Below are 21,632 nucleotides of genomic sequence, written 5' to 3'. Positions count from 1 at the left end.
CTGTCAGTAATATGTAGATCTTACAAATAAAGCTAATGGCTTAGATATCTTCGGCCAAAGCATCAGACAATTAAGCCGTTCCCCTGGAATTTGCTTTACAATTGTTTTATTTTCTCCTAATACTCTGTACAAGCTGCTGTTTTGTGACATCTTCCTTTGATCAACTTACTTCTGTTATTTGTTAATTAATGCGAATGTATCTGAGAACTGATACGTTCTGTTAATAGCTCATTTTAAATGATCACGCTGTGTACACTAAATTTGGGCACTTTAATTGTTCAGTAATGTATAGCGCTGAATTATAAAAATGCAAAATTGTAATTTGTTTGTATGTGTATCTTAATAAATAAATAAATCCTAACTAATATTATAATTACGCGGAAGTAAATTTGTTTGTTACCTCTTCGCTCTCTCTCTACTTAACCAATCTTCTAGAAATTTGCGTACCATGTAGTTTGAAGTATTGAGAAGGGCATAGCATCTCAGAAAACTAACTGTTCCCGAAAACGCGGGCCAACAAGCTGGTATGTCAATTAAGAAATGTATATCAAATTTTGTATTTCAGATTCGCTTATGACAAAACGGTTGGACGTTGCGTGAGTTTCATCTACGGAGGTTGCGTTGGAAACCATAATAATTTCGAAACTCTAAATGAATGTGAACGGCGTTGTATGATATATAGCATGAGATCAGATAAGATCTTTTGGCACCACGGCTGAAGGGTCAATCAACGTTACTGCAAATTAAGAATTAAGTGCCTTTCACAAAATTTTATTTAGATTGGCGACCGAAATTTGAACCTTTCATGTCTCAAGACAATGTAATTATCTTGTTTAACAGTAGCGACACCTGTACCGGGCAGGACAGGGCCTGTAATTCAAATTTTTCTCACCAATCTTTGTCGCATTTGTAATGTGCTTTTATGTGTGTGAATAAAAAAAATGTAAGTTATCTGATTTGTTGGTTTTTTACACAACTGCGTCGTCGTTTAAATTCACCAATTCGCTGTGAGCGGCCTGCATGGCACGGCTGATCAAATGAAAAATAAAAATAAAACAATTACAAACTTCTCTATTAAACTTAGGGTGATATTGTATCTAACATCACATTGAGATCAAAATGTGTAGGTAATTTTTATTTCGATTACTATTCGAAAGTATTATATCACTAGAAACACCAGAAAAAAATATTATGTTAATGACAATACTTTCGAAGATATGGCAAATATAACATCACAGTTTTGAAATCGTCCGAACGCTCCATACTAAATGATACTCTAACGTGACGTCACGTTTGAGTAATACTTAGGGAAAAAAGCTATGTTTGTTTGACAGCTTAATTATTAGGTTTATGGTGATGACTTCTTCGTAAAAGTTGTTTCAATATTTTAGTTTTTTATGATGGTTGAGTATTGTTATAATTTTATTATTTTTTTAAAGGACTTTCTAATCAATTTAAATCTTTGTGTTCATGATTCAGCGGCATTGATACAGTCTATGAAATTATAACAATCATAATATTTTTTACGATTTTCTGACCCTACTTCTACTTAAGTACTTGGGCGCTATCGCAGGCGCTATATAGTCGCACACTAGCGCCATCTACACATCATTATATTTTTTTATTTCTTATCGAAAAATATGGCACACTAGATAAAGAATTTTATTATAAAGTATTATAGCTTTTATTACAAAAGTTGACTAACTTCTAAGTATACAAAGTTAGGTTCGGGGGCATTTGTACTAATTTTCTGTGAAAATAATTTAATTAGAAAAATATAAACTTTTAACAAAAAAAAAGGGGAAAAGTTGGTTGAAAATGATAATAATACTTATAATTAACCGTATTTTTGTATCCTTACATATTATAAAACAAAGTCCACTACTGCGTCTGTTTGGTCGCGATAAACGCAAAAAATATTGCAAATAATTTAATAAGATCAATAATATTATTTAATAAGATTCCTGAGGAAGGTTTAGGAGTATAGTTTATGAGTAGAGTCGAGTTTTTTACCCGAGCAAAGCCGACACGGGGTGCTAGTTGTAGGTACCATAAAAACATGAAAATCCGTTAAATGAAACTAGACTAAATTGAGAAAAAGAAAGTATTTTCTTTATTGTTTGTAGAAAATTGTTTATTGTTATTTCCATTTCTCGCAGTACTGCTCGCAATCCACGAGATTTTCGAAATTGTTTGAGTTGCCCCCACAGCCTCCGTATATGAAGAATCTGCACTTTTCTATGTCGCTGTCGTAACCATATCTGAAAAAAAAAAATAATACCTCTATTTGAAAATGGTCAGATTGGTATACAAACTTATGTGGCACAGGAGTGTGGAGTTGAACCTGGGACCGACCACGAAACCGAACTGGCTTTTCTACGCTGCGCTTGTACCATTATAAATAAATAAATATATTAGGACCCATCACACAGATTGAGCTAGCCTCAAAGTAAGGTAAAGACGCTTGCCTCTGTACCGAGAGGTCCTAGGTTCGATCTCCGGTCGGGTCATGATGGAAAATGATCTTTTTCTGATTGGTCCGGGTCCGGTTTTGCGGATGTTTATCTATATATGTATTTGTTATAAAATATAGTATCGTTGAGTTAGTATCCCATAACATAAGTCACTAACTTACTTTAGGGCTAGCTCAATTTGTGTGATTTTTTTTATATTTATATAGCGGTCCGTCCCGGCTTTGCTTAGGTAAAACCATGTACCATACCATAAACCACGTAAACTTTCCTCGTGAATCACTAATCAAAATCCGTTGCGTAGTTAGACAGACAGCGGGAAGTTACTTTATTTTATACCTACTATAATGTATATATAATTTAGTGATATTAATGACTAATTTGGTAACTAATACAAACCGTCTATTGATGCCAGGGCAATGACCAGGATCGAGTGGTTGTCTACAATCGTGTTGTTTGGGCCCTGTAAAAAAATGTAGTTTTTCTTATTATATAATTTTTCTAGCAGCCAACAGTGGCTGAAGTCTACCACAATTTATTTCACGCATTCCTGTCTTTTAAATTATTAATTTCTTAAAAAACAGTATGTTTATTATAAGCACGCAATTTGCTAAACTGCGTGGAGGTGTTCTCGTGAACAAAATATTATAAATAAATATCAAAATTACAACATCAAACGAATTGCGATAAAATTAGTTGTAATTATAATTATCGAGTTGCTAGCTGTTATCCGCAGACATCAAACTTAGGCTAGCGCGGTCGGAGCTGCGGCCAACCGTTTGTATAATATAAAAAATCTTACATCTAACAAACCACCAAGGCTTCCAATCAAAAGTGGGATAAAATATATAATCTCCGTCCTCTTCTTCAGACGATAAGTCTTCTTCTGAAGAATTGCTGGACCCTTTCAATAGGATTTGGTACACGTAGTCGGGATATTGCGGAGGCATTCTTGCTAGAACAAGAAACATAATCTCTCTCATAGGCGGGGGTAGTCCAGCGTTTAAGACGCGCCGTCCGTGAACGGAAAGGTCCCACGTTCGAGTCTTACTCGCGCTGCACGAGTAGGTAGTACCTAGTTTTCACAGACCGCCTTTTGCTTCCGGCGAAGAAAAACATCGTGAGGAAACCTGCATTCTGGTTGACAATTGAGTTTACTTGTGTATTTGTGAATACTTGTCACTAGAGGGCGGTGGGTATCTAGTGGTAAAAAAACAAGAAGCATTTAGGCGACTTTAATAAAATCAGCACACCAGCGTGAGTAATAATAACACATTCCATTAAGTCCATCATTATTTTTCCCTCTCTCTCTCTCTTACGTCCTTCAACTCCTACTACTACTTTTTCTTCTCCATTTTCTACAGTTTTTGGCATGATTAATTGTCATATAAGTACGTGAATATGATTGCCGGGCATAATATTATTATTGACTATTAAAACCCACATCAAAATCCGTTGCGTAGTTTTAAAGATGTAACCATACAAAGGACAGACAGCGGGAAAAGGAAGAGACTTTGTTTTATACTATGTAGTGATAACTTACCGTCAGCTATGCTTAAACTGTAAAAAGCCAGAAGACTGCATAATAAAAACATTATTTACTCTTAGCACTTTTTTTAACTTATAAAATTGTATTATAACTTAAAAGCGATTTTGCATTGAGTTTGATCAAATAGAAAATGTGAACTAAATCAACTTAATTTCATACTATTTTTTTCTTCTAATTGAGCCGTGTTTTTTTTGCGAAGCAATTATGGTATGGTATTTACATAGTCAAGTAGGTGTAGCCACATTGAAATTAATCACACTGTTTTTTATACGGTATATTTTTTTAAAACGACTAGAAATGGCACATGATATTTTACGAATGTGGAAGCTTATCCTCGTCAGTGTCATATACAATGTGTCAATGTGACAAGCTATGTGTCTAGCATGCATTAGGATTAGCTTAAATTTAAATCTATTTAAAAAGCACCTCAAGTCTTTATTAACTGATAAATGTTATTATACTTTAAATGATTTCTTTAATGATATACTCGTAAAACGTGTAGGTCTAATTCATTTTAACATCAATTTGTCTATTTATACTCATGTTTTTGGCAAATAAATGTTTTCTCTCTCTCTCTCTCTCTCTCTCTCTCTCTCTTTCTTTCTTTCTTTCTTTCTTTCTTTCTTTCTTTCATGGAATTTGTAGGGTTGTAAAAAGTACTTACCTATTAAATCCATGGTGTCTAGTCGCTTCGTATAATATCCACGAGAGCACATTGAGTTGTCTAGTCACTATACATTTCTTTGAATATGATCGATATTCATATGAAAAAAAAATATCGGTGTTCAACACTTCCGATTTTCAAATCCGTCTGGCATCTTCTGAGATTAATGGGAATTTTGACTTTCTGGATAATTTACAATTTTACAGCCTTCCTTTCTTTGTTATATATTTTTTAAAACTTTACGCTTTAATTTGACTATTACCCATAACGGGAATAAATTAAAAATGCTTTACAAAGAACCATAAAATTCTCAATTAATTTCTTATAATTTGTTATGTTTAGCACAGATCAATCATTGTTTACATATTCGATATACTTACTTGACTAAGTACCTACAAGTATTTATCGTAAATTGAGGAAAATATGTGCCAAAGTATATGTGTAAATATGTAGGTATTTGTTCTATTTCGTATTTGTTAATCAAGTTTATCTTCATCGTAAAATCAAAGCAGTCCCGTTTTGGTCCATATAGTCTTGGCGCGTGATCGCATCCTAGAATAGAAATACTTATGACACAGCCTTCGGGACTGATAGTCCACAACACCATTCCAAAGGACGAACGTCAACAGGCAACAAAATCGCAGCTAGCTAGCTAAAAATCGATATAGTTTACAAACACACATTTCCAAAACATACATAAGAACACTCGATTGAATTCTCTTTCAAATAAAAAAAAACTAGATCAAAATCGGTTCAGCCGTTTGGGTGCTACGATGCTACGGACAGATATACAGATACACATACACGTTAAACTTATAACTCCCTTCTGTCGTCGGCCGTTAAGACATGTGAAACGCGTTAGTTATTTTTTTATCGATACGTGTCGATTTATTCATAAATCTATGGCTTTCGACTGGAAAAAAGTTGAACGTTTATCACAGTATTCTTTCGTGCGAACAAAACAGAGAATGAAATTAATATTTTTCTGTTTGTTTGTTCTCATTGACGTGTGTCGCGGCTATACAGGTAAATGATTGACCAAGCGAGCGAAGCGGGCGAGGTCTAATAATTCGACTTGGTACAAAAATACATTTTTTGTATGTATGTATGTATTTTGATGAAATTTATAAGGTATGTAGAACCTGTCCATAGAATGTTTAAGTTCGTGGTGCATCAAAATCGGTTCAGTCGTTTTTGAAATATTCGCAATTTTGTAAAAAAATATTGTGATCGCGAGTTCTATGTTCGCGGCGAACGACTGTATAGTGTAGTAAATATAGATATTGCGGTGTGAGGTTCATCTGGTCCTGGCAGAAGGGGCAAACCCTAGAAGTGCTCGCTTGATCTCGTCAAGGATATGATGTGTGTGACAATGGTCTGAAAACTTGGGATAGCGAACACTATGCGAATTGGTGGAGAAAGATATGCTTAACTTGAAAAATGCTCAGATGAGAGTCAAGGCAGCTAAGCGAAGCCACAATCAGGTAGGCCGCTGGTTTTTTAATTTGAAACTACAACTCTGGAACGTGAATATATGTCTAATAATATGTTATTACAGATTTGGATGAGGGTCCTACGTGTTTGCAACCAATCAAAACCGGTTTTTGTTTTGCATACGAGCAAAGGTTTGTTCATTTCTATAATATATTTGTAGCGGAAGAAGGGAAGATCTTCTCGTTAAGCAAGGTTGTGCCTGGGGAACCGCATGGCTCCGACGGTGTCATGTCGGAGGTTATATATGTACCCAATCGTAAACGCACTGCCTGCGCGTTCTAGGCTCCTTCGTTTGTTTCGTGAGTCGACCGTAGCGCCATCTATCCAATGTATTCTGGAACAATCTGTGTTTAGTCGGCATTGTGTCTAGGACGTAGTGTGGAATGTTTAGCTTCTTTAGTCGGCTTTTGTGACTGGGACCTTGTGCGGACGTGGTAGATGTCACCACATATTAATTGAATTACAATATTGCTGTGATGAATTTATATAAATTCTACTTGTTGGTTAGATTTGAAAATTAAGAATGAGTTGCACCGTCAAAATTGACGTTGATTTCAACCCATGCGGCGATGTCGTTTAGACAAGATGGCATGTACTTTTCATCTGCCGATGAAAGTGGACGGTGCAACCTACCATAACTATCAAATTTCACAACTTCATATCCGCTTATGACAGGAATTCAGTCATTATCGGATATGACACCCCGAAGCCTCTTTCCGAAGAGGAGAGAGTGAATTGTTTAAACATTTCAGGTATGCCTTCAACATTGTAACTGGAAGGTGTGAGGGGTTCGTATTTGCTGGTTGTTATGGCAACGAGAATAACTTCGAGACACTATCAAAATGTCAGGCTGCTTGCGCGGCGTACAGAAATATTATATGAATAAATGAATTATGTATTTATTTAGTTTTAGTTTGTAATTAGTTAAAATAAATTGTTAACAAAAAAATAGTTTATTATAATTATTTATTAATTATTTGACGACCTCGGTGGTAAAGTGCTCGCCTCTGAACCGAGAGGTCCCGGGTTCGATCCCCGGTCGGGTCATGATGGAAAATGATCTTTTTCTGACTGGCCCGGTCTTGGATGTTTATCTATATATGTATTTGTTATAAAATATAGTATCGTTGAGTTAGTATCCCATAACACAAGTCTCGAACTTACTTTGGGGCTAGCTCAATCTGTGTGATTTATCCTAATATATTTATTTATTTATTATAATGTGTTACTTTTTTGCGCTGCACAAACTCTGTTTCTCCTAATTGTTAGCTGGGAGGGAAATGCTATTTGCACTATGTATTTTTTTTTGGTTGTAAGCATGTTACTACTTGGAGCAATAAAGTTATATAAACGGACAAATCACATGACAATAACTGTCAATACTGAGATATATTTTTTAAAACAAAGTAAGTAAAGGTCCTTCCAGTTGATAGGCAATTAGACCATTTCCAATGAGGGTTGATGTCAGGAAAGCGGCCGGTTGTAAAATCATAGCCGAATCTTCAAAATTTTAATGGTCTGTTTTGAACGCTGACCACCGGCTTGTGGCGTCATTGCCTCGAATGAAACTGAGAACACCCGAAGACGAGAAATAAGAAATGGCGAAAATTCTATCACTTTTTACAATATTGGACATTAACGGAATTCGAAACACATTAAGTTATAAATTATAATAGGTAGATAACATGGATTTAGTAAGTACTTCGCGGAGTAGGTACCTACTAATTCCATAGTAGATAACTTTCTACTAATACGAAAGACGAGATATTTTTTAAAATAAAGATTCAATTTGTTACCGAATGTAATTTTTATTGTCTTGAAAATAGGTATAATAAAATTGAATACGAGTTATTGCAATGTCTTAATCTATCTTAACCTAAAAGATTCCATTGACAATTTAGCGTGTAGATTCACAGCGGTCCTTGCAGCTTTGCAAAGAATCGAAATTATTTTGGTTCCCCATGCAGCCGCCGTAGACGAACATCTGGCATTTCTGAGTCGACGTGTTGAAACCATATCTGGAATTGAACCTTTGCATCTTACTAATATTGAAAGCTTTTATTTAAGTAGTTCCTCCACCTGTCCCGTTGTCTGTAATCAAATCTTGCAAGTTACATTTCTTCTACTTCCAGTTGACCTGCAGAGTTGAAATTTTCCACGTCGCTTCAGTTTCCATGACAATGCATTACAATGATAAGCATGACCTGATAGTGCAGCCCGGACGGGAACTCCTCAACCGTTTACAGCACGGACATGGGAAGTTTTTGTCAGGCGTTAAATGCCACAAGATCTAAAGTTTGTGAGGATGTATGTGAGTATGTTTTTTACAAAAAATCACTTTTGCCATAAACTTTTATTGTCGTCAGATTTTTTATGTTTGTTACTCTTTCACTGAAAATCTACTGGACCGATTGTTATGAAATTTGGTACATGGGTAGAATATATCTTGGAATAACACATAGGGTACTTTTTATACCGAAATTCCCACGGGAGTGAAGCCTGTAGGCGAAGTGGGGCGCGACGCGCTGTGTGTATGTGTGAGCGCACATACACATCCTTACAATCTTTCGTTTTATAATATTGATGGATGGATGTATTACATACAAACCTTTCAAAGTAACCATAGCAAAGCCCTTGTACTAATGGAAGTGAACATATAGTGAAGATATTGTTGACGACGGTTGCTCCTGGTTAAGAAAGAATTAAACAAATTTGTAAATAGTTTTAAAGCGGTGGTGTTGTAATGGTTATTATTATGACGCCCGCCTGTGAATCGATAGGTCCAAGGTTCGAATCCTAGTCGTGTCACATGAGTTTGTATACCTATCTGACTCATATAAATAGTAGTTTTCATCGACCACCACTTGCTTCCGGTGAAGGAAAACATCGTGAGGAAACCTGCACACTGGTTGATTGTTAACTAATGTGTGAAATGGAGAAGGAAATGGAAAACCACACCATTAATAGTGTCAAGAAAGTTGTTGTGTGTGTTACGAAAATAACCACGACCCTCAGCCATGAGGAAATACGACTATGAAGAAGTAAAAATAAGTAGTTTTAAGATTAAATGTACCATCTACATTTACGAATTATCCTTAGGTACATGGTATACAGTGATTTTTTTATCCAATTTTTTTCTAGGTATTAAGTACCATTAACACATTGATTAAAAAAAAAAGCAGTATATAAAATATAATTATATACATATTATAAAACAAAGTTCGCTGCCACGTCTGTCCGTCTGTCTGTTTGCGATAAACTCAAAAACCACTACATGGATAGTATGATTCTCGAGGAAGGTTTAGGTGTATAATTTATTATATTTTTACTCGAGCGAAGCCGGGATGGGCCGCTAGTGAGGAATAAATTCATATGAATTTCAAGAAATTATTTTTTTGACCACTTTGTCCGCATGATTAGTGTGTATACGCGTACCCATACCGAATTTCATTATTCTAGTACTATAATAGTTTTTGAACTAGACCACGGACGGACGGACGGGTCGACGGACATGGCCAAACTATAAGGGTTCCATGTCTGTAGGACTATGGAACCCTAAAATAGAAAGACACAAGGGACACAAATTATACAAATCTAATAATGTAAATGCGAAAGTAAGTTTGTTTGTTAGCTCTTTACGCTCTATCTACTCAACTAATCTTCTTGAAATTTTGCATACATGTAGTTTTAAACTGTGGACCTACCTTTCATTCTGCAAAAATAACTGTTCCCGTGGAAAATTTCAGCAGGCGAAGCCGCGGACAAATAGCTAGTAAAACGATATAACAAAGTATATTATGAACTTGTACTTACTCTTAGCACTGTTTAAAGTAAAAAATATTAAAAAACAATATAAATAAAAAAACATCTTGTCTTCCTAAAGATGAAAATAACAATGCAATTTTGCACGAATGCATACCATTTATATTGCCCCGTGTTTGATATGTAAATAAAAAATGTGGGCTGCAATGTTTATATTGTTTTAAAGTAAATTATCTGAAGGCCGGGCATTTTGTAGAATTGCAGTATGTTGCAGTCAAGTTGTAGAGCTTGTCATATCACAAAATGACTCAAAGGGTTGGAGGCGCATCGCGCAAATTCACAATTTTATGCAATCAACTATAGTCTTAAAATTTTTATTAAAATTATATGGATACGTAGTAGAAAGAGCATAGCACACTTCAACACCACGCTCACCTAGTAAGATGTCGTTCATTTAATTTGTCTATAAAATAAATAAATAAAATCTTTAATGTGTTCTTTACATATGTACTTTAAATTGACAAGACGAAAGGCTGACAGGAGAGCAATTGTTGTCAATTATATTTGTATATTAAACTAATGAAAATAACAATATAAACACATTTAAATTTCTGGGACATCATAAGTATTTGAACGATAAGATATGAATGACATGGCCATGACCAAGCTAAAAACAATAAATGATTATTTTAAAAGCAATTAAATTAGGAGATAAATAATTATTTTCCTTTAAAGCCACTAATTCCATACTTTTTATTATTTTGTTATACTTAGGACTCGTGCACCATATATCTATTCCAATTTAACCGCGTATTTTGCTACAAGAGGGCGCCTTGTTATTAATAGCACAAGGGCGTTACATTAGCTAGGGCCGGCGCCCCTCTCTTAATTGTAAAACAAGACAACCGCGCCATTCGTATATTTATTTATCACTACATAAGTTTCCGAGTAAAATTTATTTTTATCACATCTGAAGCTAGGAAGTAATTCGATTCGCTAACTTCAAAAGTCTATTTGCGGCGGCCATATTGCCGACATCTGTCAAACTGTGGCGGGAAACGCGAGATGAGATTGTTTTATCTATGGTTTTATGGAGAATCAGTCAAAGATAATCTTCATACAGGATGGGTACATAATGGTTAAACATCTACAAATTCGGAGGTAATTTTAGCTAAAACAATATACGTTTATTCCACGAGTTTTGGTAATAGACAAAAATTTTGTACACATTTTTTTCAAAGTTAAAAGTTTTTGTATCAAAGTTAAAACGGAAAATTTAACAAATATTTAACGACGAGGGAATTTATCAAAACGCGTTGAACAACATAATATGTTGCTATATATTTAGTACTCTTGTGAGATTATTGATTAGTGTAACTTAATTTATGTGTAATCTGTGATAATAATACCGAACAAAATCAATCTGAAACTTGTTAGGTAAGCTTAATGGCCGCCATATTGAATTTCAAACACTAATTGCTTCAAAAATACTTCAAATCTAATTTCAACTGTCTTCATTGGAACTCAATCCTATGGCCGTCCGTAAATACAATTTTAAATTTAGAACACCAAAATACCTATAAGTAATCGGTAAATCCAATAATGATTGAGGTCAAATATTTTTGGGTTTGTCGATGTATACATACATAAATATTCTGTGAATTATAAATATAAATAAAATAAATAAATAAATAAATAAATAAATAAATAAAAATATATACGGACAAATCACACAGATTGAGCTAGCCCCAAAGTAAGTTCGAAACTTGTGTTCTGGGATATTTTATAACAAATACATATATCATAAACATCCAAGACCCGGGCCAATCAGAAAAAGATCATATCATGACCCGACCGGGGTTCGAACCCGGGACCTCTCGGTTCAGAGGCAAGCACTTTACCACTGCGCCACCGAGGTCGTCATAAAATTATGCATATGCAAATGATTTGACATAGTTAGGTTAGTTATTATATGCTTATAAATCAATAGGATATACAGCAAATACCGTATACGCAATATACATATATTATCGATGATATAAGTATATTATGATGACATGATATATGAAACATACCTAGGTAACAGATTGTGTTTCACTTGTAGCATAAATAAATAAATAAATAAATGAGGACAAACCACACATATTGAGCTAGCCCCAAAGTAAGTTCGAGACTTGTGTTATGGGATACTAACTCAACGATACTATATTTTTATAACAAATACATATATAGATAAACATCCAAGACCCGGGCCAATCAGAAAAAGATCGTTTTCCATCATGACCCGACCGGGGATCGAACCCGGGACCTCTCAGTTCAGTGGCAGGAACTTTACCACTGCGCCACCGAGGTCGTCAAAAGTCGTCGTAGCATAGGGAAAAAAAGCAAATAATTAAGTACAGGCCATTTATCTGGCAGTTATTTATCTATGAGATTTCAATATTATATCAGAATGTGGTAAAACCTTAGGAGTATAAGTAGTTACTTCGTGGTTTTTGTGAATATAATGTCATACAGATTTTTTTTTAATGTATAGAATTTATGGGTTTATATCACACATACAGTTTTTTTTTCTTATTACGAATAGACTCACACCTTTAATCCGAATGACATGTACATTGAAACATATAATGCATTAAAAAAAACAAATTAAGTCGTACAATTAGGTATTCTTTAATGATGTCAAGTTCTATACAAATTAATGAAAGGAATCGCCTAAAGTGTTTCGAATTTGTCGGCGCTTTGAAGTAATTGAGAGTATTATGTGACTGGGGTTCAGTCACACCGAATTGGTTCACTGGTCGTCCTCAATGAGATAAAGCGACGCGACGACGTGAAAATATCAAAATTATGGAAACAGTAAAATATATATATATATATATATATATATTACACTGCATACATCTTGTGAGCTGACACGGATGATTAAACTGAGTCCGGTGATCCAGTGTGGCCAACATTGGATCACCGAATACAAATTGTGTGATCAGCTGAGCGAACTCAGTCGAATTATTAACAAGCACTCTATGTAAGTTTTATATTTACATTGTTACATATATTAACTAGCTTCTGCCCGTGAAATTCCCCCGACGGTCAGTTGTTTTTCCTGGATGAAATGTATCACATGTTCTTCTCCGTTACTTCAAACTACATTAGGCAAAATTCCAAAAAGATTGAATGAGCAGATAAAGCGTGAAGAGATAATAAAAAAAAATACTTTTGCATTTTATAATATTAGTTAGGACTAGATGTTGCCCGGGGCTTCGCCCCCGTGGAAATTTTGAGCTAAAACATAGCCTATAGCAATCTTGGATAATGTATCTTCCTCATGGTGAAAGAAATTTTGAAATCGGTTCCGTAGTTTTGGAGATTACCCGCCTCAAACATACGAACTTACAAACGCTTACCTCGTTATAATAGTATAGATAAGTATAAGTATAGACAAATAAATATATAGCTATTATTACAGCACGGTGTAAGTGGATGTCTCGTTCGCAACTCATCCATTAGACATCTCATTGTAACCTGTACAGTATTGTAATATATTATCTTGGTATTGTTAAGTGTTGTGCTGAGATTGTGTGCAGACGGGCACACGTCATTAACATCTTTTTGAGTCGCCCCGCGCGTTAGATTCCGATTTTTGGTGTGGGGTTCTGTATAAAAGGAACACGACATGAACGAACATTTCTATAACAAACGGTCACGGTTGGTAAAGGTTATATAAGTGGACTCCGGGGCTTCGCTCCCGTGGGAATTTTAGTATAAAAAGCACCCTATGTGTTATTCCAGGTTATATTCTACCCGTGTACCAAATTTCGTAACAATCCATCGAGTACATTTTGCGTGAAAGAGTAGCAAACATATACACATATATTCTCACAAACTTTCACATTATGCTGCGCCCCAGGGCTTCGCTCCTGTTGGAATTTCGGGATAAAAAATACCCTGTTGTTATTCCAGGTTATAATCTACCCGTATATCAAATTTCATAACAATCCGTCCAATAGATTTCGCGTGAAAGTGTAACAAACATACATACACACACACACATCCTAATAAACTTTCGTGTTTATAATATTAGTAGGACATATTAACAGGCAATGGAATAGTGTAACACGTTATGTGTGATTTTGTTACCTCTTCACGCTCTATCTACTCAACCAATCTTCTTGAAATTTTGCATACGTGTAGTTAAAAGTACGGGAAAAAATAGGTTACCTTTCTTTCCGGAAAAATAAATGTTCCTGTAAGAAAATAAGGCGGGTGCGCCACGGTTACAATCTAGTACCTAATAAGTTCAGTTCCGATATTCAACCAAGGAACCCTGAGAGAAGTCTGAATGGCGTATCGAATCGATTAAATCACAAAAACTAGTTAATTGTTATAATAGTCGATCTAAGTTTACAGCGATGAGTTCACCTGATTGGATGTACAGACGGGTAGAAAAGTGAGTTGAAAATTTTTGAACAAACTTTTCTCTCTCACATCCTTCCGTTCACGGCTGTAACTACGGAAGCCAAAGTCCACGTCATCATAGCCTCGAATGCAACCAAGAACATGCCATGAAGATAAAAGAGAGTATAACAATATGAAAACGCTGTAAATCCAAACAAGTTTATTTATGAGACAAATTAAAAAAACCCCTGACATTCAATATTCATTTCGTTACAACTTTTGAACGGCTGAACCGATTTTGATCAAACATATCTAAGAACCACCGCATAAAAATTAGCGATCAAATAAAAAAAAAACCGCTTCCAAATCGGTTCACCCGTTGATGAGCTACGGTGCCACGTACACAGACAGACACGCTCAGCGGTCAAACTTATAGCACTTCACCACACGAATGTACGTCTACACATTTCAGTTACGGCGAATATTTAACTTCAAACGATACTTTTGATTGGCTCCAGTAAAAAGTACCTAATGATAAAAATATTTTTGATGACCATGAGTTTAAAAATGAGTATCATCTATGCTAAAATAGAATTATTTTGTTTTTTTTTTTATTATTCATTTTATTACGTATATAGATAGGTAAGGAATATTTATTCCAATGAAAGGAATTTCTGAACGATCTTGCAAGTATTTAGAACTAGCTGCGCCCCAGAGCTTCGCTCCCGTGGGAATTTCGGGACAAAAATTCCCTATGTCCTTCCCCGTACTTCAAACTACGTGTATGCAAAATTTCAAGTAGGTAAAGCGTGAAGAGGTAATAAACAAACTTACAATATGAGAAAAGTTTGCTTTACAAAATTCATTTTCTCATTTATAATATTAGTTAGGATTGCGGCTTTTTGAAGTAGTACATAATATTTTTATTAAAGCTATAAACATTAATTACAATGCAGTGTTGAAAATTACGATATTGAAGACAATCTCTAAGTTAAAACAAAACAATATCCCGTTACAACGAAATTTTTACTAGTTGTTGAAATATATCTTAATCGGTATTCTTAACAAGGCAATTAACATTTGGTTCCGTGAAACAATTATAAACAGTATATTGTGATTAAAATACCATATCAAACGTTTTTAACATGCGTAGAGACTGTGGTTAAATTTTGTGGTTAATTAAGGAAGCGTGGACGGAACCCCCACGATTAAAAAAAAACTATTATAAAACATGCCTATATTTTTGATAAAAGAGAAAACTATGTTTGAACGGCCATTTTTAACTACATGCATACCAAATTTCATCAAAATCGGCACAGCAGCTTAGCTGCTAAGCGGAACAGACAGACAGATAGATAGACAAACTTTGGCATTTATAATATTAGTAGGGATTTCACGAATGGTTGTTCGCCTGCGTCTGTCAGAAGGAACAAGCAAACCCAAGAAGTGCTGGCTTGATGCCGTCAAGGATGATATGCGTGACAATGGTCTGATAACTAGGGATGCCGACGACCGTGCGGAGTGGAGACGAAACAGTAGGAAAGCGGACACTGCGGCCTTCGACGCTCTATTGGAAGCAACCAGGAAAACGCAGATGTGACAGATATATGTGGGAAATGGAACGGAGTGAGTGAGAGAGAGGGATGTAGGAGTGAAAGGGACGGAAGTGGAAATAGAAGAATGGCGGATTCGGGCGAAAGCGCTAAGAGGTGTGTTTTTTGTTAAATAAAAAGTGCTGCCTAATTTGATTTTTTACTCTGAGCCTCCATCCCACAAATTTTGGGGGCTCGTCCGGGATGTGCTTGGAGTAAGAAGAAGACGAATAAGATCCTGTGAAGACGAAGTTATCACCGGCGGCCGGCGCGCATAACCGAAATTGAAAGACGCAACGTGGTTATGGTGGGTGCGGCGCGCGGTCAAGACGACGACGACTACGACGAAGATTACTACGAAACGACGGAAAACGACGATATTATAAAGACGAGAGCGACGACGATGACAAAAGACGGCGAATCCACGGTCTCCCAGGCCTCCTTACCTATGACTGCTTTCCAATATTTCGATGGGAGTATTGCTCCTTATAACGGCGAAGACAAGGCGTACTCGTCCACCAAATGGGCGCAGGACATTGAAGACAATGCAGCAGTGTTTGGTTGGAATGCCCAACAAAAGTTGATTATGGCCCGTAGGTCACTGTGCGGGACAGCGGCGCTATGGTTAAAATCAGAAAAAGTATTTAGATCCTACGAAGAGTTGAAAGCAGCCCTATTAAAAGAGTTTCCCGACGCTGCCGTTGTCGTTGCGGAAGTACAACGGGGACCAATATGGCCGAACTGATTACACTTAAAACACTTAGGTCCATTTGGGCACTGAGACGACACATGATTTCGTTGACCGCAATTGTAGCATCGGCGAAAGGTCGACGTTGTTGATGCTCCTTTCTTTACAGCGACTTCAGCACGGCAATCAGCCTTCATCTTCTCATATATTGCTAATTTCTCCTTGAGGACGCCATATGTAGTCACGCCATATAAAATAATTTTATTCGCTTGAGTGTCTTGAATTCCGTCTATGATGTACTGTATAGCTACATAATCCGGGAATTTAGTGCCATTTAAGTGCATAGATAGTTATAATCCTGTTCAAGTGAAGGAGGCGCCACTCGAGCTCAAAATTGTGTTGAAGGATGATGTGCCGGTAACACATCGTCCACGGAGGCTTTCCTGTGCTGAGCAAGGTATTGTAGAAGAGCAAGTTAATGAATGGCTCAGAGATGGTATTGTTCAAGTAAGTTATTCAGAATATTCTAGTCCTCTGGTGCTAGTGAAGAAAAAAGATGGTACAACTCGTGTTTGTGTCGACTATCGGCAGTTAAACACTAAGATTGTGAAAGATGAGTATCCCCTTCCCATTATAGATGATTTGATTGATAGACTGGCTCAGGCCAAGGTGTTCAGCGTGCTAGATTTGAAAAATGGTTTTTTCCATTTGAAGATAAGTAAAGAGTCAGTCCCTTATACCTCATTTGTGACTCATCATGGACAGTTTGAGTTTTTGAGAGCTCCGTTTGGCCTTTCCATTAGTCCAAAATATTTCATGCGATTTGTCAATATTATCTTCAGGGAGCTGTTATCTCAAAAAATTATGATGATCTTCATCGATGACATTATAATTCCAGCGGAAAATGAGGTACAAGGTCTACAACGATTGAGTCAGGTATTGGAAATTGCAGAGCAGTATGGCTTGCAAATCAATTGGAAGAAGGCTAAGATATTGCAAAAAGAGATTGAGTATTTAGGACATGTTATCAAAGATGGTGAAGTACGTCCTACTACTGAAAAGATTGATGCTGTCATGAAGTTTCCTGAACCAAGAAATGGTAAGCAAATCAAAAGTTTCTTAGGATTGACCTCCTACTTTAGAAAATATATAGAAAACTATGCTATTATAGCTAAACCCTTGAATGACTTGTTAAAGAAAGACATAAACTTTGTATTTGATGAACAACAATGGATTGCCTTTAACTCATTAAAGCAAAAGTTAACTTCTGGTCCAGTTTTAAAGATATTTAACCCTAAGTTGAAGACAGAGCTACATACTGATGCCTCTCACATTGCAATATCAGCTATTTTAATGCAACACCATCCCACGGGTTTGCATCCAGTTCAGTATATGAGTCGTAAGAATAATGATGCACAAAGTAGATATTCCAGCTATGAATTGGAGGCATTAGCAATAGTTGAAAGTATTAAAAAGTTTAGACACTATCTATATGGTGTGCGATTCAAATTAATAACAGATTGTAAAGCTTTTCAGCAAACTCTGATGAAGAAGGATCTCACTGCTAAAGTGGCTCGATGGGTGATGATGTTAAATGAGTATGACTTTGAAATAGAGCATAGAGCTGGAGAAAAGATGCCCCATGCTGATGCCCTCAGCCGCAACCCGTATGTGGCCACTATTATCTGCCTAAGAGATCAAATAAAGCAAGCTCAGGATCAAGACGAAGGATTAAAAGCAATCAAGGATATATTAACTGAAAAAACTTATAAGGATTATACATTGGATGGTGGTCTCTTATACAAAGGACCAGGAAAGCTGTTGGTTATACCTAAGCACTTTGAAAAGGAGATAATAATGAGAACTCACAGTAATGGTCACTTTTCCAAGAAGAAGATGAAAGAACTCATATTACAAGATTACTATATTAAGGATTTAGATAGAAAATTGGAAGAATTTGTAGTGGCTTGTATACCGTGTCTCCTCGCAACAAGGAAAGAAGGAAAGCAGGAGGGATTCCTGCACCCTATAGAGAAGGAAAGTATTCCATTGGATACCCTGCACATAGACCATGTTGGACCATTGACAGGAAACTGCTAAACAATATGATGAAAACAGAGAAGAATTACGCCAAAAGGCAAAACAACAGATAGTAGCCGTCCAAGAGGAAAACAGAAAGTATTTTAACAAGAGGAGAAAGGAGAGTCAGAAGTATGAGATAGGCGACCTGGTGGCGATAAAGCGGACTCAGTTTGGATCTGGGCTGAAGTTGAAGGCCAAGTTCCTAGGGCCTTATCGGGTTACCAGAATAAATGGAAGAGATAGGTATGAAGTCGAAAAGGACGATGATTCGACAGAAGGGCCTAACCGTACATCCAGTGCCGCAGACCACATGAAGAGATGGCCCATTCAGGATTGAACTAACAGGTTTGTATGATTGGTGATAATGATGTATGTGTGATGATGTATGGTATGAAAGTTTATATTTAATTTTAAGTATTTGCAGGTTAGCATCCTAAGTAAATAGTGTATACTACACAGACTGATATATGGTTTTTACTGCTTAGTCTAGAATTAAATTTAGTCAACATTGTTGAAATGTCAGTTGCATTTGCATTGTATAAAGTGTTTAACTATTTTATTTTTCCTGTCAAAATTAAAAATATGTTATTGCTTAAATATAACACTACTATCGATATAAGTTCTTATCTTTCTCTATGTATAGAGAATGTAATTAGTTTTGTTTCAATTGTATTTAAGTAGAGTAAATAGGATGTGTGGGGAATATAAGATGATGATTGTCTGAGGACAGACAAGAGAGCAGGATGGCCGAGTGTGGGAAATGGAACGGAGTGAGTGAGAGAGAGGGATGTAGGAGTGAAAGGGACGGAAGTGGAAATAGAAGAATGGCGGATTCGGGCGAAAGCGCTAAGAGGTGTGTTTTTTGTTAAATAAAAAGTGCTGCCTAATTTGATTTTTTACTCTGAGCCTCCATCCCACATATATAATATGTCAAATTGCAAGTAGGTATGTACTTTATACATCTAAACATTTATGAAGTCAAATATATCACAAACAGCGAATCATTCGGGCTGTTACAGGGTGTAGTGTAAACGCAATGTGTACGAAATTTTATTTTTTACGTCAGCGCCACACTATCGCCGAACTCGGACACACGCCGACACGAATGCGCGAACATTGCATAGTTAGTATGAGAGCTTTTATTTACCGCAATGAAAAATCAGCAATGTATACCGAATCCACCAAAATTTGGCAAACTGTTGTACGACAGAGTGGTGTAATTACACATTCAGTGTCAGTAGTCAAACTAAAAAAAATACTTACCTTTAGACCAATGTCCAACGGTTTTTGTTCTCCATAGAATTCATTTCTTTCCATCATGCAAGATCAAGATTCTCTTGTGGCATGTAGTTACGCCCTCGAATAGAACCATTTCGAATACTCTCGTGGATGTTGTACTATGCGACTAATGAATATCCCTGGCGCTTACTAGGTAATAATAGTATTCCCAAGGGTTGACGGCCGGTTGTAAAATCACAGCTAAAAAGTAATATTCAATTAAGCAAAATTTTTTAAAATCGTTTTTTTTTTATTAATCTAGTAGCTAACCGCTACCGATTACTTCTTAGTATTAAAAATACGAATTTACTCCAATTTAAGTGATGCCCTCGGCTTTGCCGTGTAAATTTTCCCACGGGAACAGATATTTTTCCGGAATGAAAGGTACCCTATGTTCTTCTTCATATTTCAAACTATATGTATGCAAAATTTCAAGAAGATTGGTTGAGTAGATAGTAGCGTGAAGAGGTAACAAACAAACTTACTTTCGCATTTATAATATTAGTTTTTAGATTTTTATTATTAAAATAATTATTTGTATCTTTGTTTGTGTATAGATACGTCAAATAAATACTAAATAATCTTTTCCGATGAATAATTCATGAAACACCCTGTGTATAGCAACAGTACGACATTAATATCTTATGGAACCGATCCATCAAATATTACTTAACATTGTGGCTTCAATGCCTCTATAATATCTACGGCATTCTACACAGCCATTTCATCATCAAATGAGGTAAATACAGAAGAAATTTGGTCTAAAAAGGTCATATAAAAACTAGCTTCTAGGTATTCCTGAGGCTTCATCCTTTTAACCCTATTATAACCCTAACCTTTTAACCCTATTATAGTAATTTGGGCGTGATTTTTTAAAACAGAAGAGCTTACGTTTGAATAGGGGTCTTTAACTACATGCATACCAAATTTAATCAAAATCGATCCAGTGCTTTAGCCGTGAAAGCGAAATAGACAGACAGACTTTCGCATTTATAATATTAGTAAGTGTGGATTCTAAATTAAAAACAAATAATTGGTCAAATATATGATATTTTATGTTACTACGTCTGGGACACTCGTCATCAACAGCCATTTATACGTCCCCACTGCTGGGGTAGGCCTTTCTCATGGATGGATAAGGAGTATGGGACATGACCCACTACGGGCCCATGCGAATTGGCGGGCAGGACGGCTCAAAGTGCTTTCCGAAGCATGGAAGAGTTCAAAATAATTTTTGGTCACCCATCCATTGACCGACTATTGTGAGAGTGACTTGACCAACACTATCACAGGCCGAGTGCACTAACCAATGCACCATTAAGCTGTTGCCCGTTAGGGAACTGGCATTCTTGTTTTATTTTAAGTATTATATTAAATATTATGATTAATTTAATAAGCTATCCTCGGCTTCGGGGCGTTACAGCCCAGAAAAAAAAGACGAGAGAAATGAATAGTCACAATCTATACACACACTATTTTCAATTCTTGTATTGTCGGTCGCCTTACGACATAAATCATAAAACGGACAGATATAAAGCAGGTTGGAGTTTACCCGCAATTATTTGAGATCAAGGGAGTGACTTTGAGATGTCAACAATAAATCGGAAATAAGTCTTTTACGAAAATGTAATTTTTTTACTCATTTATTTATTTA

General features: G+C 36.0%; 1 protein-coding gene and 2 long non-coding RNA genes across 4 annotated transcripts; 1 reads left to right on the top strand and 2 right to left on the bottom strand.

Moving 5' to 3' along the window:
- Positions 1–2,090: 2,090 nt before the first annotated feature.
- On the bottom strand, positions 2,091–4,880 carry LOC128681617 (tissue factor pathway inhibitor-like). Of its 2 annotated transcripts, none has more exons than XM_053765636.1 (4): positions 4,685–4,880; positions 3,274–3,426; positions 2,871–2,934; positions 2,091–2,261 (listed from the first exon to the last, which is right to left on the bottom strand). In XM_053765636.1, the coding sequence occupies exons 1-4, from the start codon at positions 4,734–4,736 to the stop codon at positions 2,141–2,143; spliced, it is 390 nt and encodes a 129-aa protein (XP_053621611.1). In that variant the 5' UTR covers positions 4,737–4,880; the 3' UTR covers positions 2,091–2,140. The 2 variants fall into 2 exon arrangements, with proteins under 2 accessions (XP_053621611.1, XP_053621610.1); XM_053765635.1 differs by lacking the exon at positions 4,685–4,880 and adding an exon at positions 4,015–4,265.
- Positions 4,881–5,053: 173 nt separating this feature from the next.
- On the top strand, positions 5,054–7,000 carry LOC128681618 (uncharacterized). Its single transcript, XR_008406033.1, has 3 exons — positions 5,054–5,710; positions 6,243–6,309; positions 6,931–7,000. It is a non-coding gene; the product is annotated as an uncharacterized LOC128681618 (long non-coding RNA).
- Positions 7,001–8,214: 1,214 nt separating this feature from the next.
- LOC128681539 (uncharacterized) lies at positions 8,215–10,039 on the bottom strand. The gene is made up of 3 exons (XR_008406022.2): positions 9,992–10,039; positions 8,787–8,865; positions 8,215–8,315 (listed from the first exon to the last, which is right to left on the bottom strand). It is a non-coding gene; the product is annotated as an uncharacterized LOC128681539 (long non-coding RNA).
- Positions 10,040–21,632: the final 11,593 nt, after the last annotated feature.

Source organism: Plodia interpunctella, chromosome 27, assembly GCF_027563975.2.
Source record: "Plodia interpunctella isolate USDA-ARS_2022_Savannah chromosome 27, ilPloInte3.2, whole genome shotgun sequence".
In the NCBI taxonomy this organism is placed as follows: domain Eukaryota; kingdom Metazoa; phylum Arthropoda; class Insecta; order Lepidoptera; family Pyralidae; genus Plodia; species Plodia interpunctella.
Note: the sequence above shows the minus strand (reverse complement) of the source record. Positions and strands in the feature narration are given on the sequence as shown.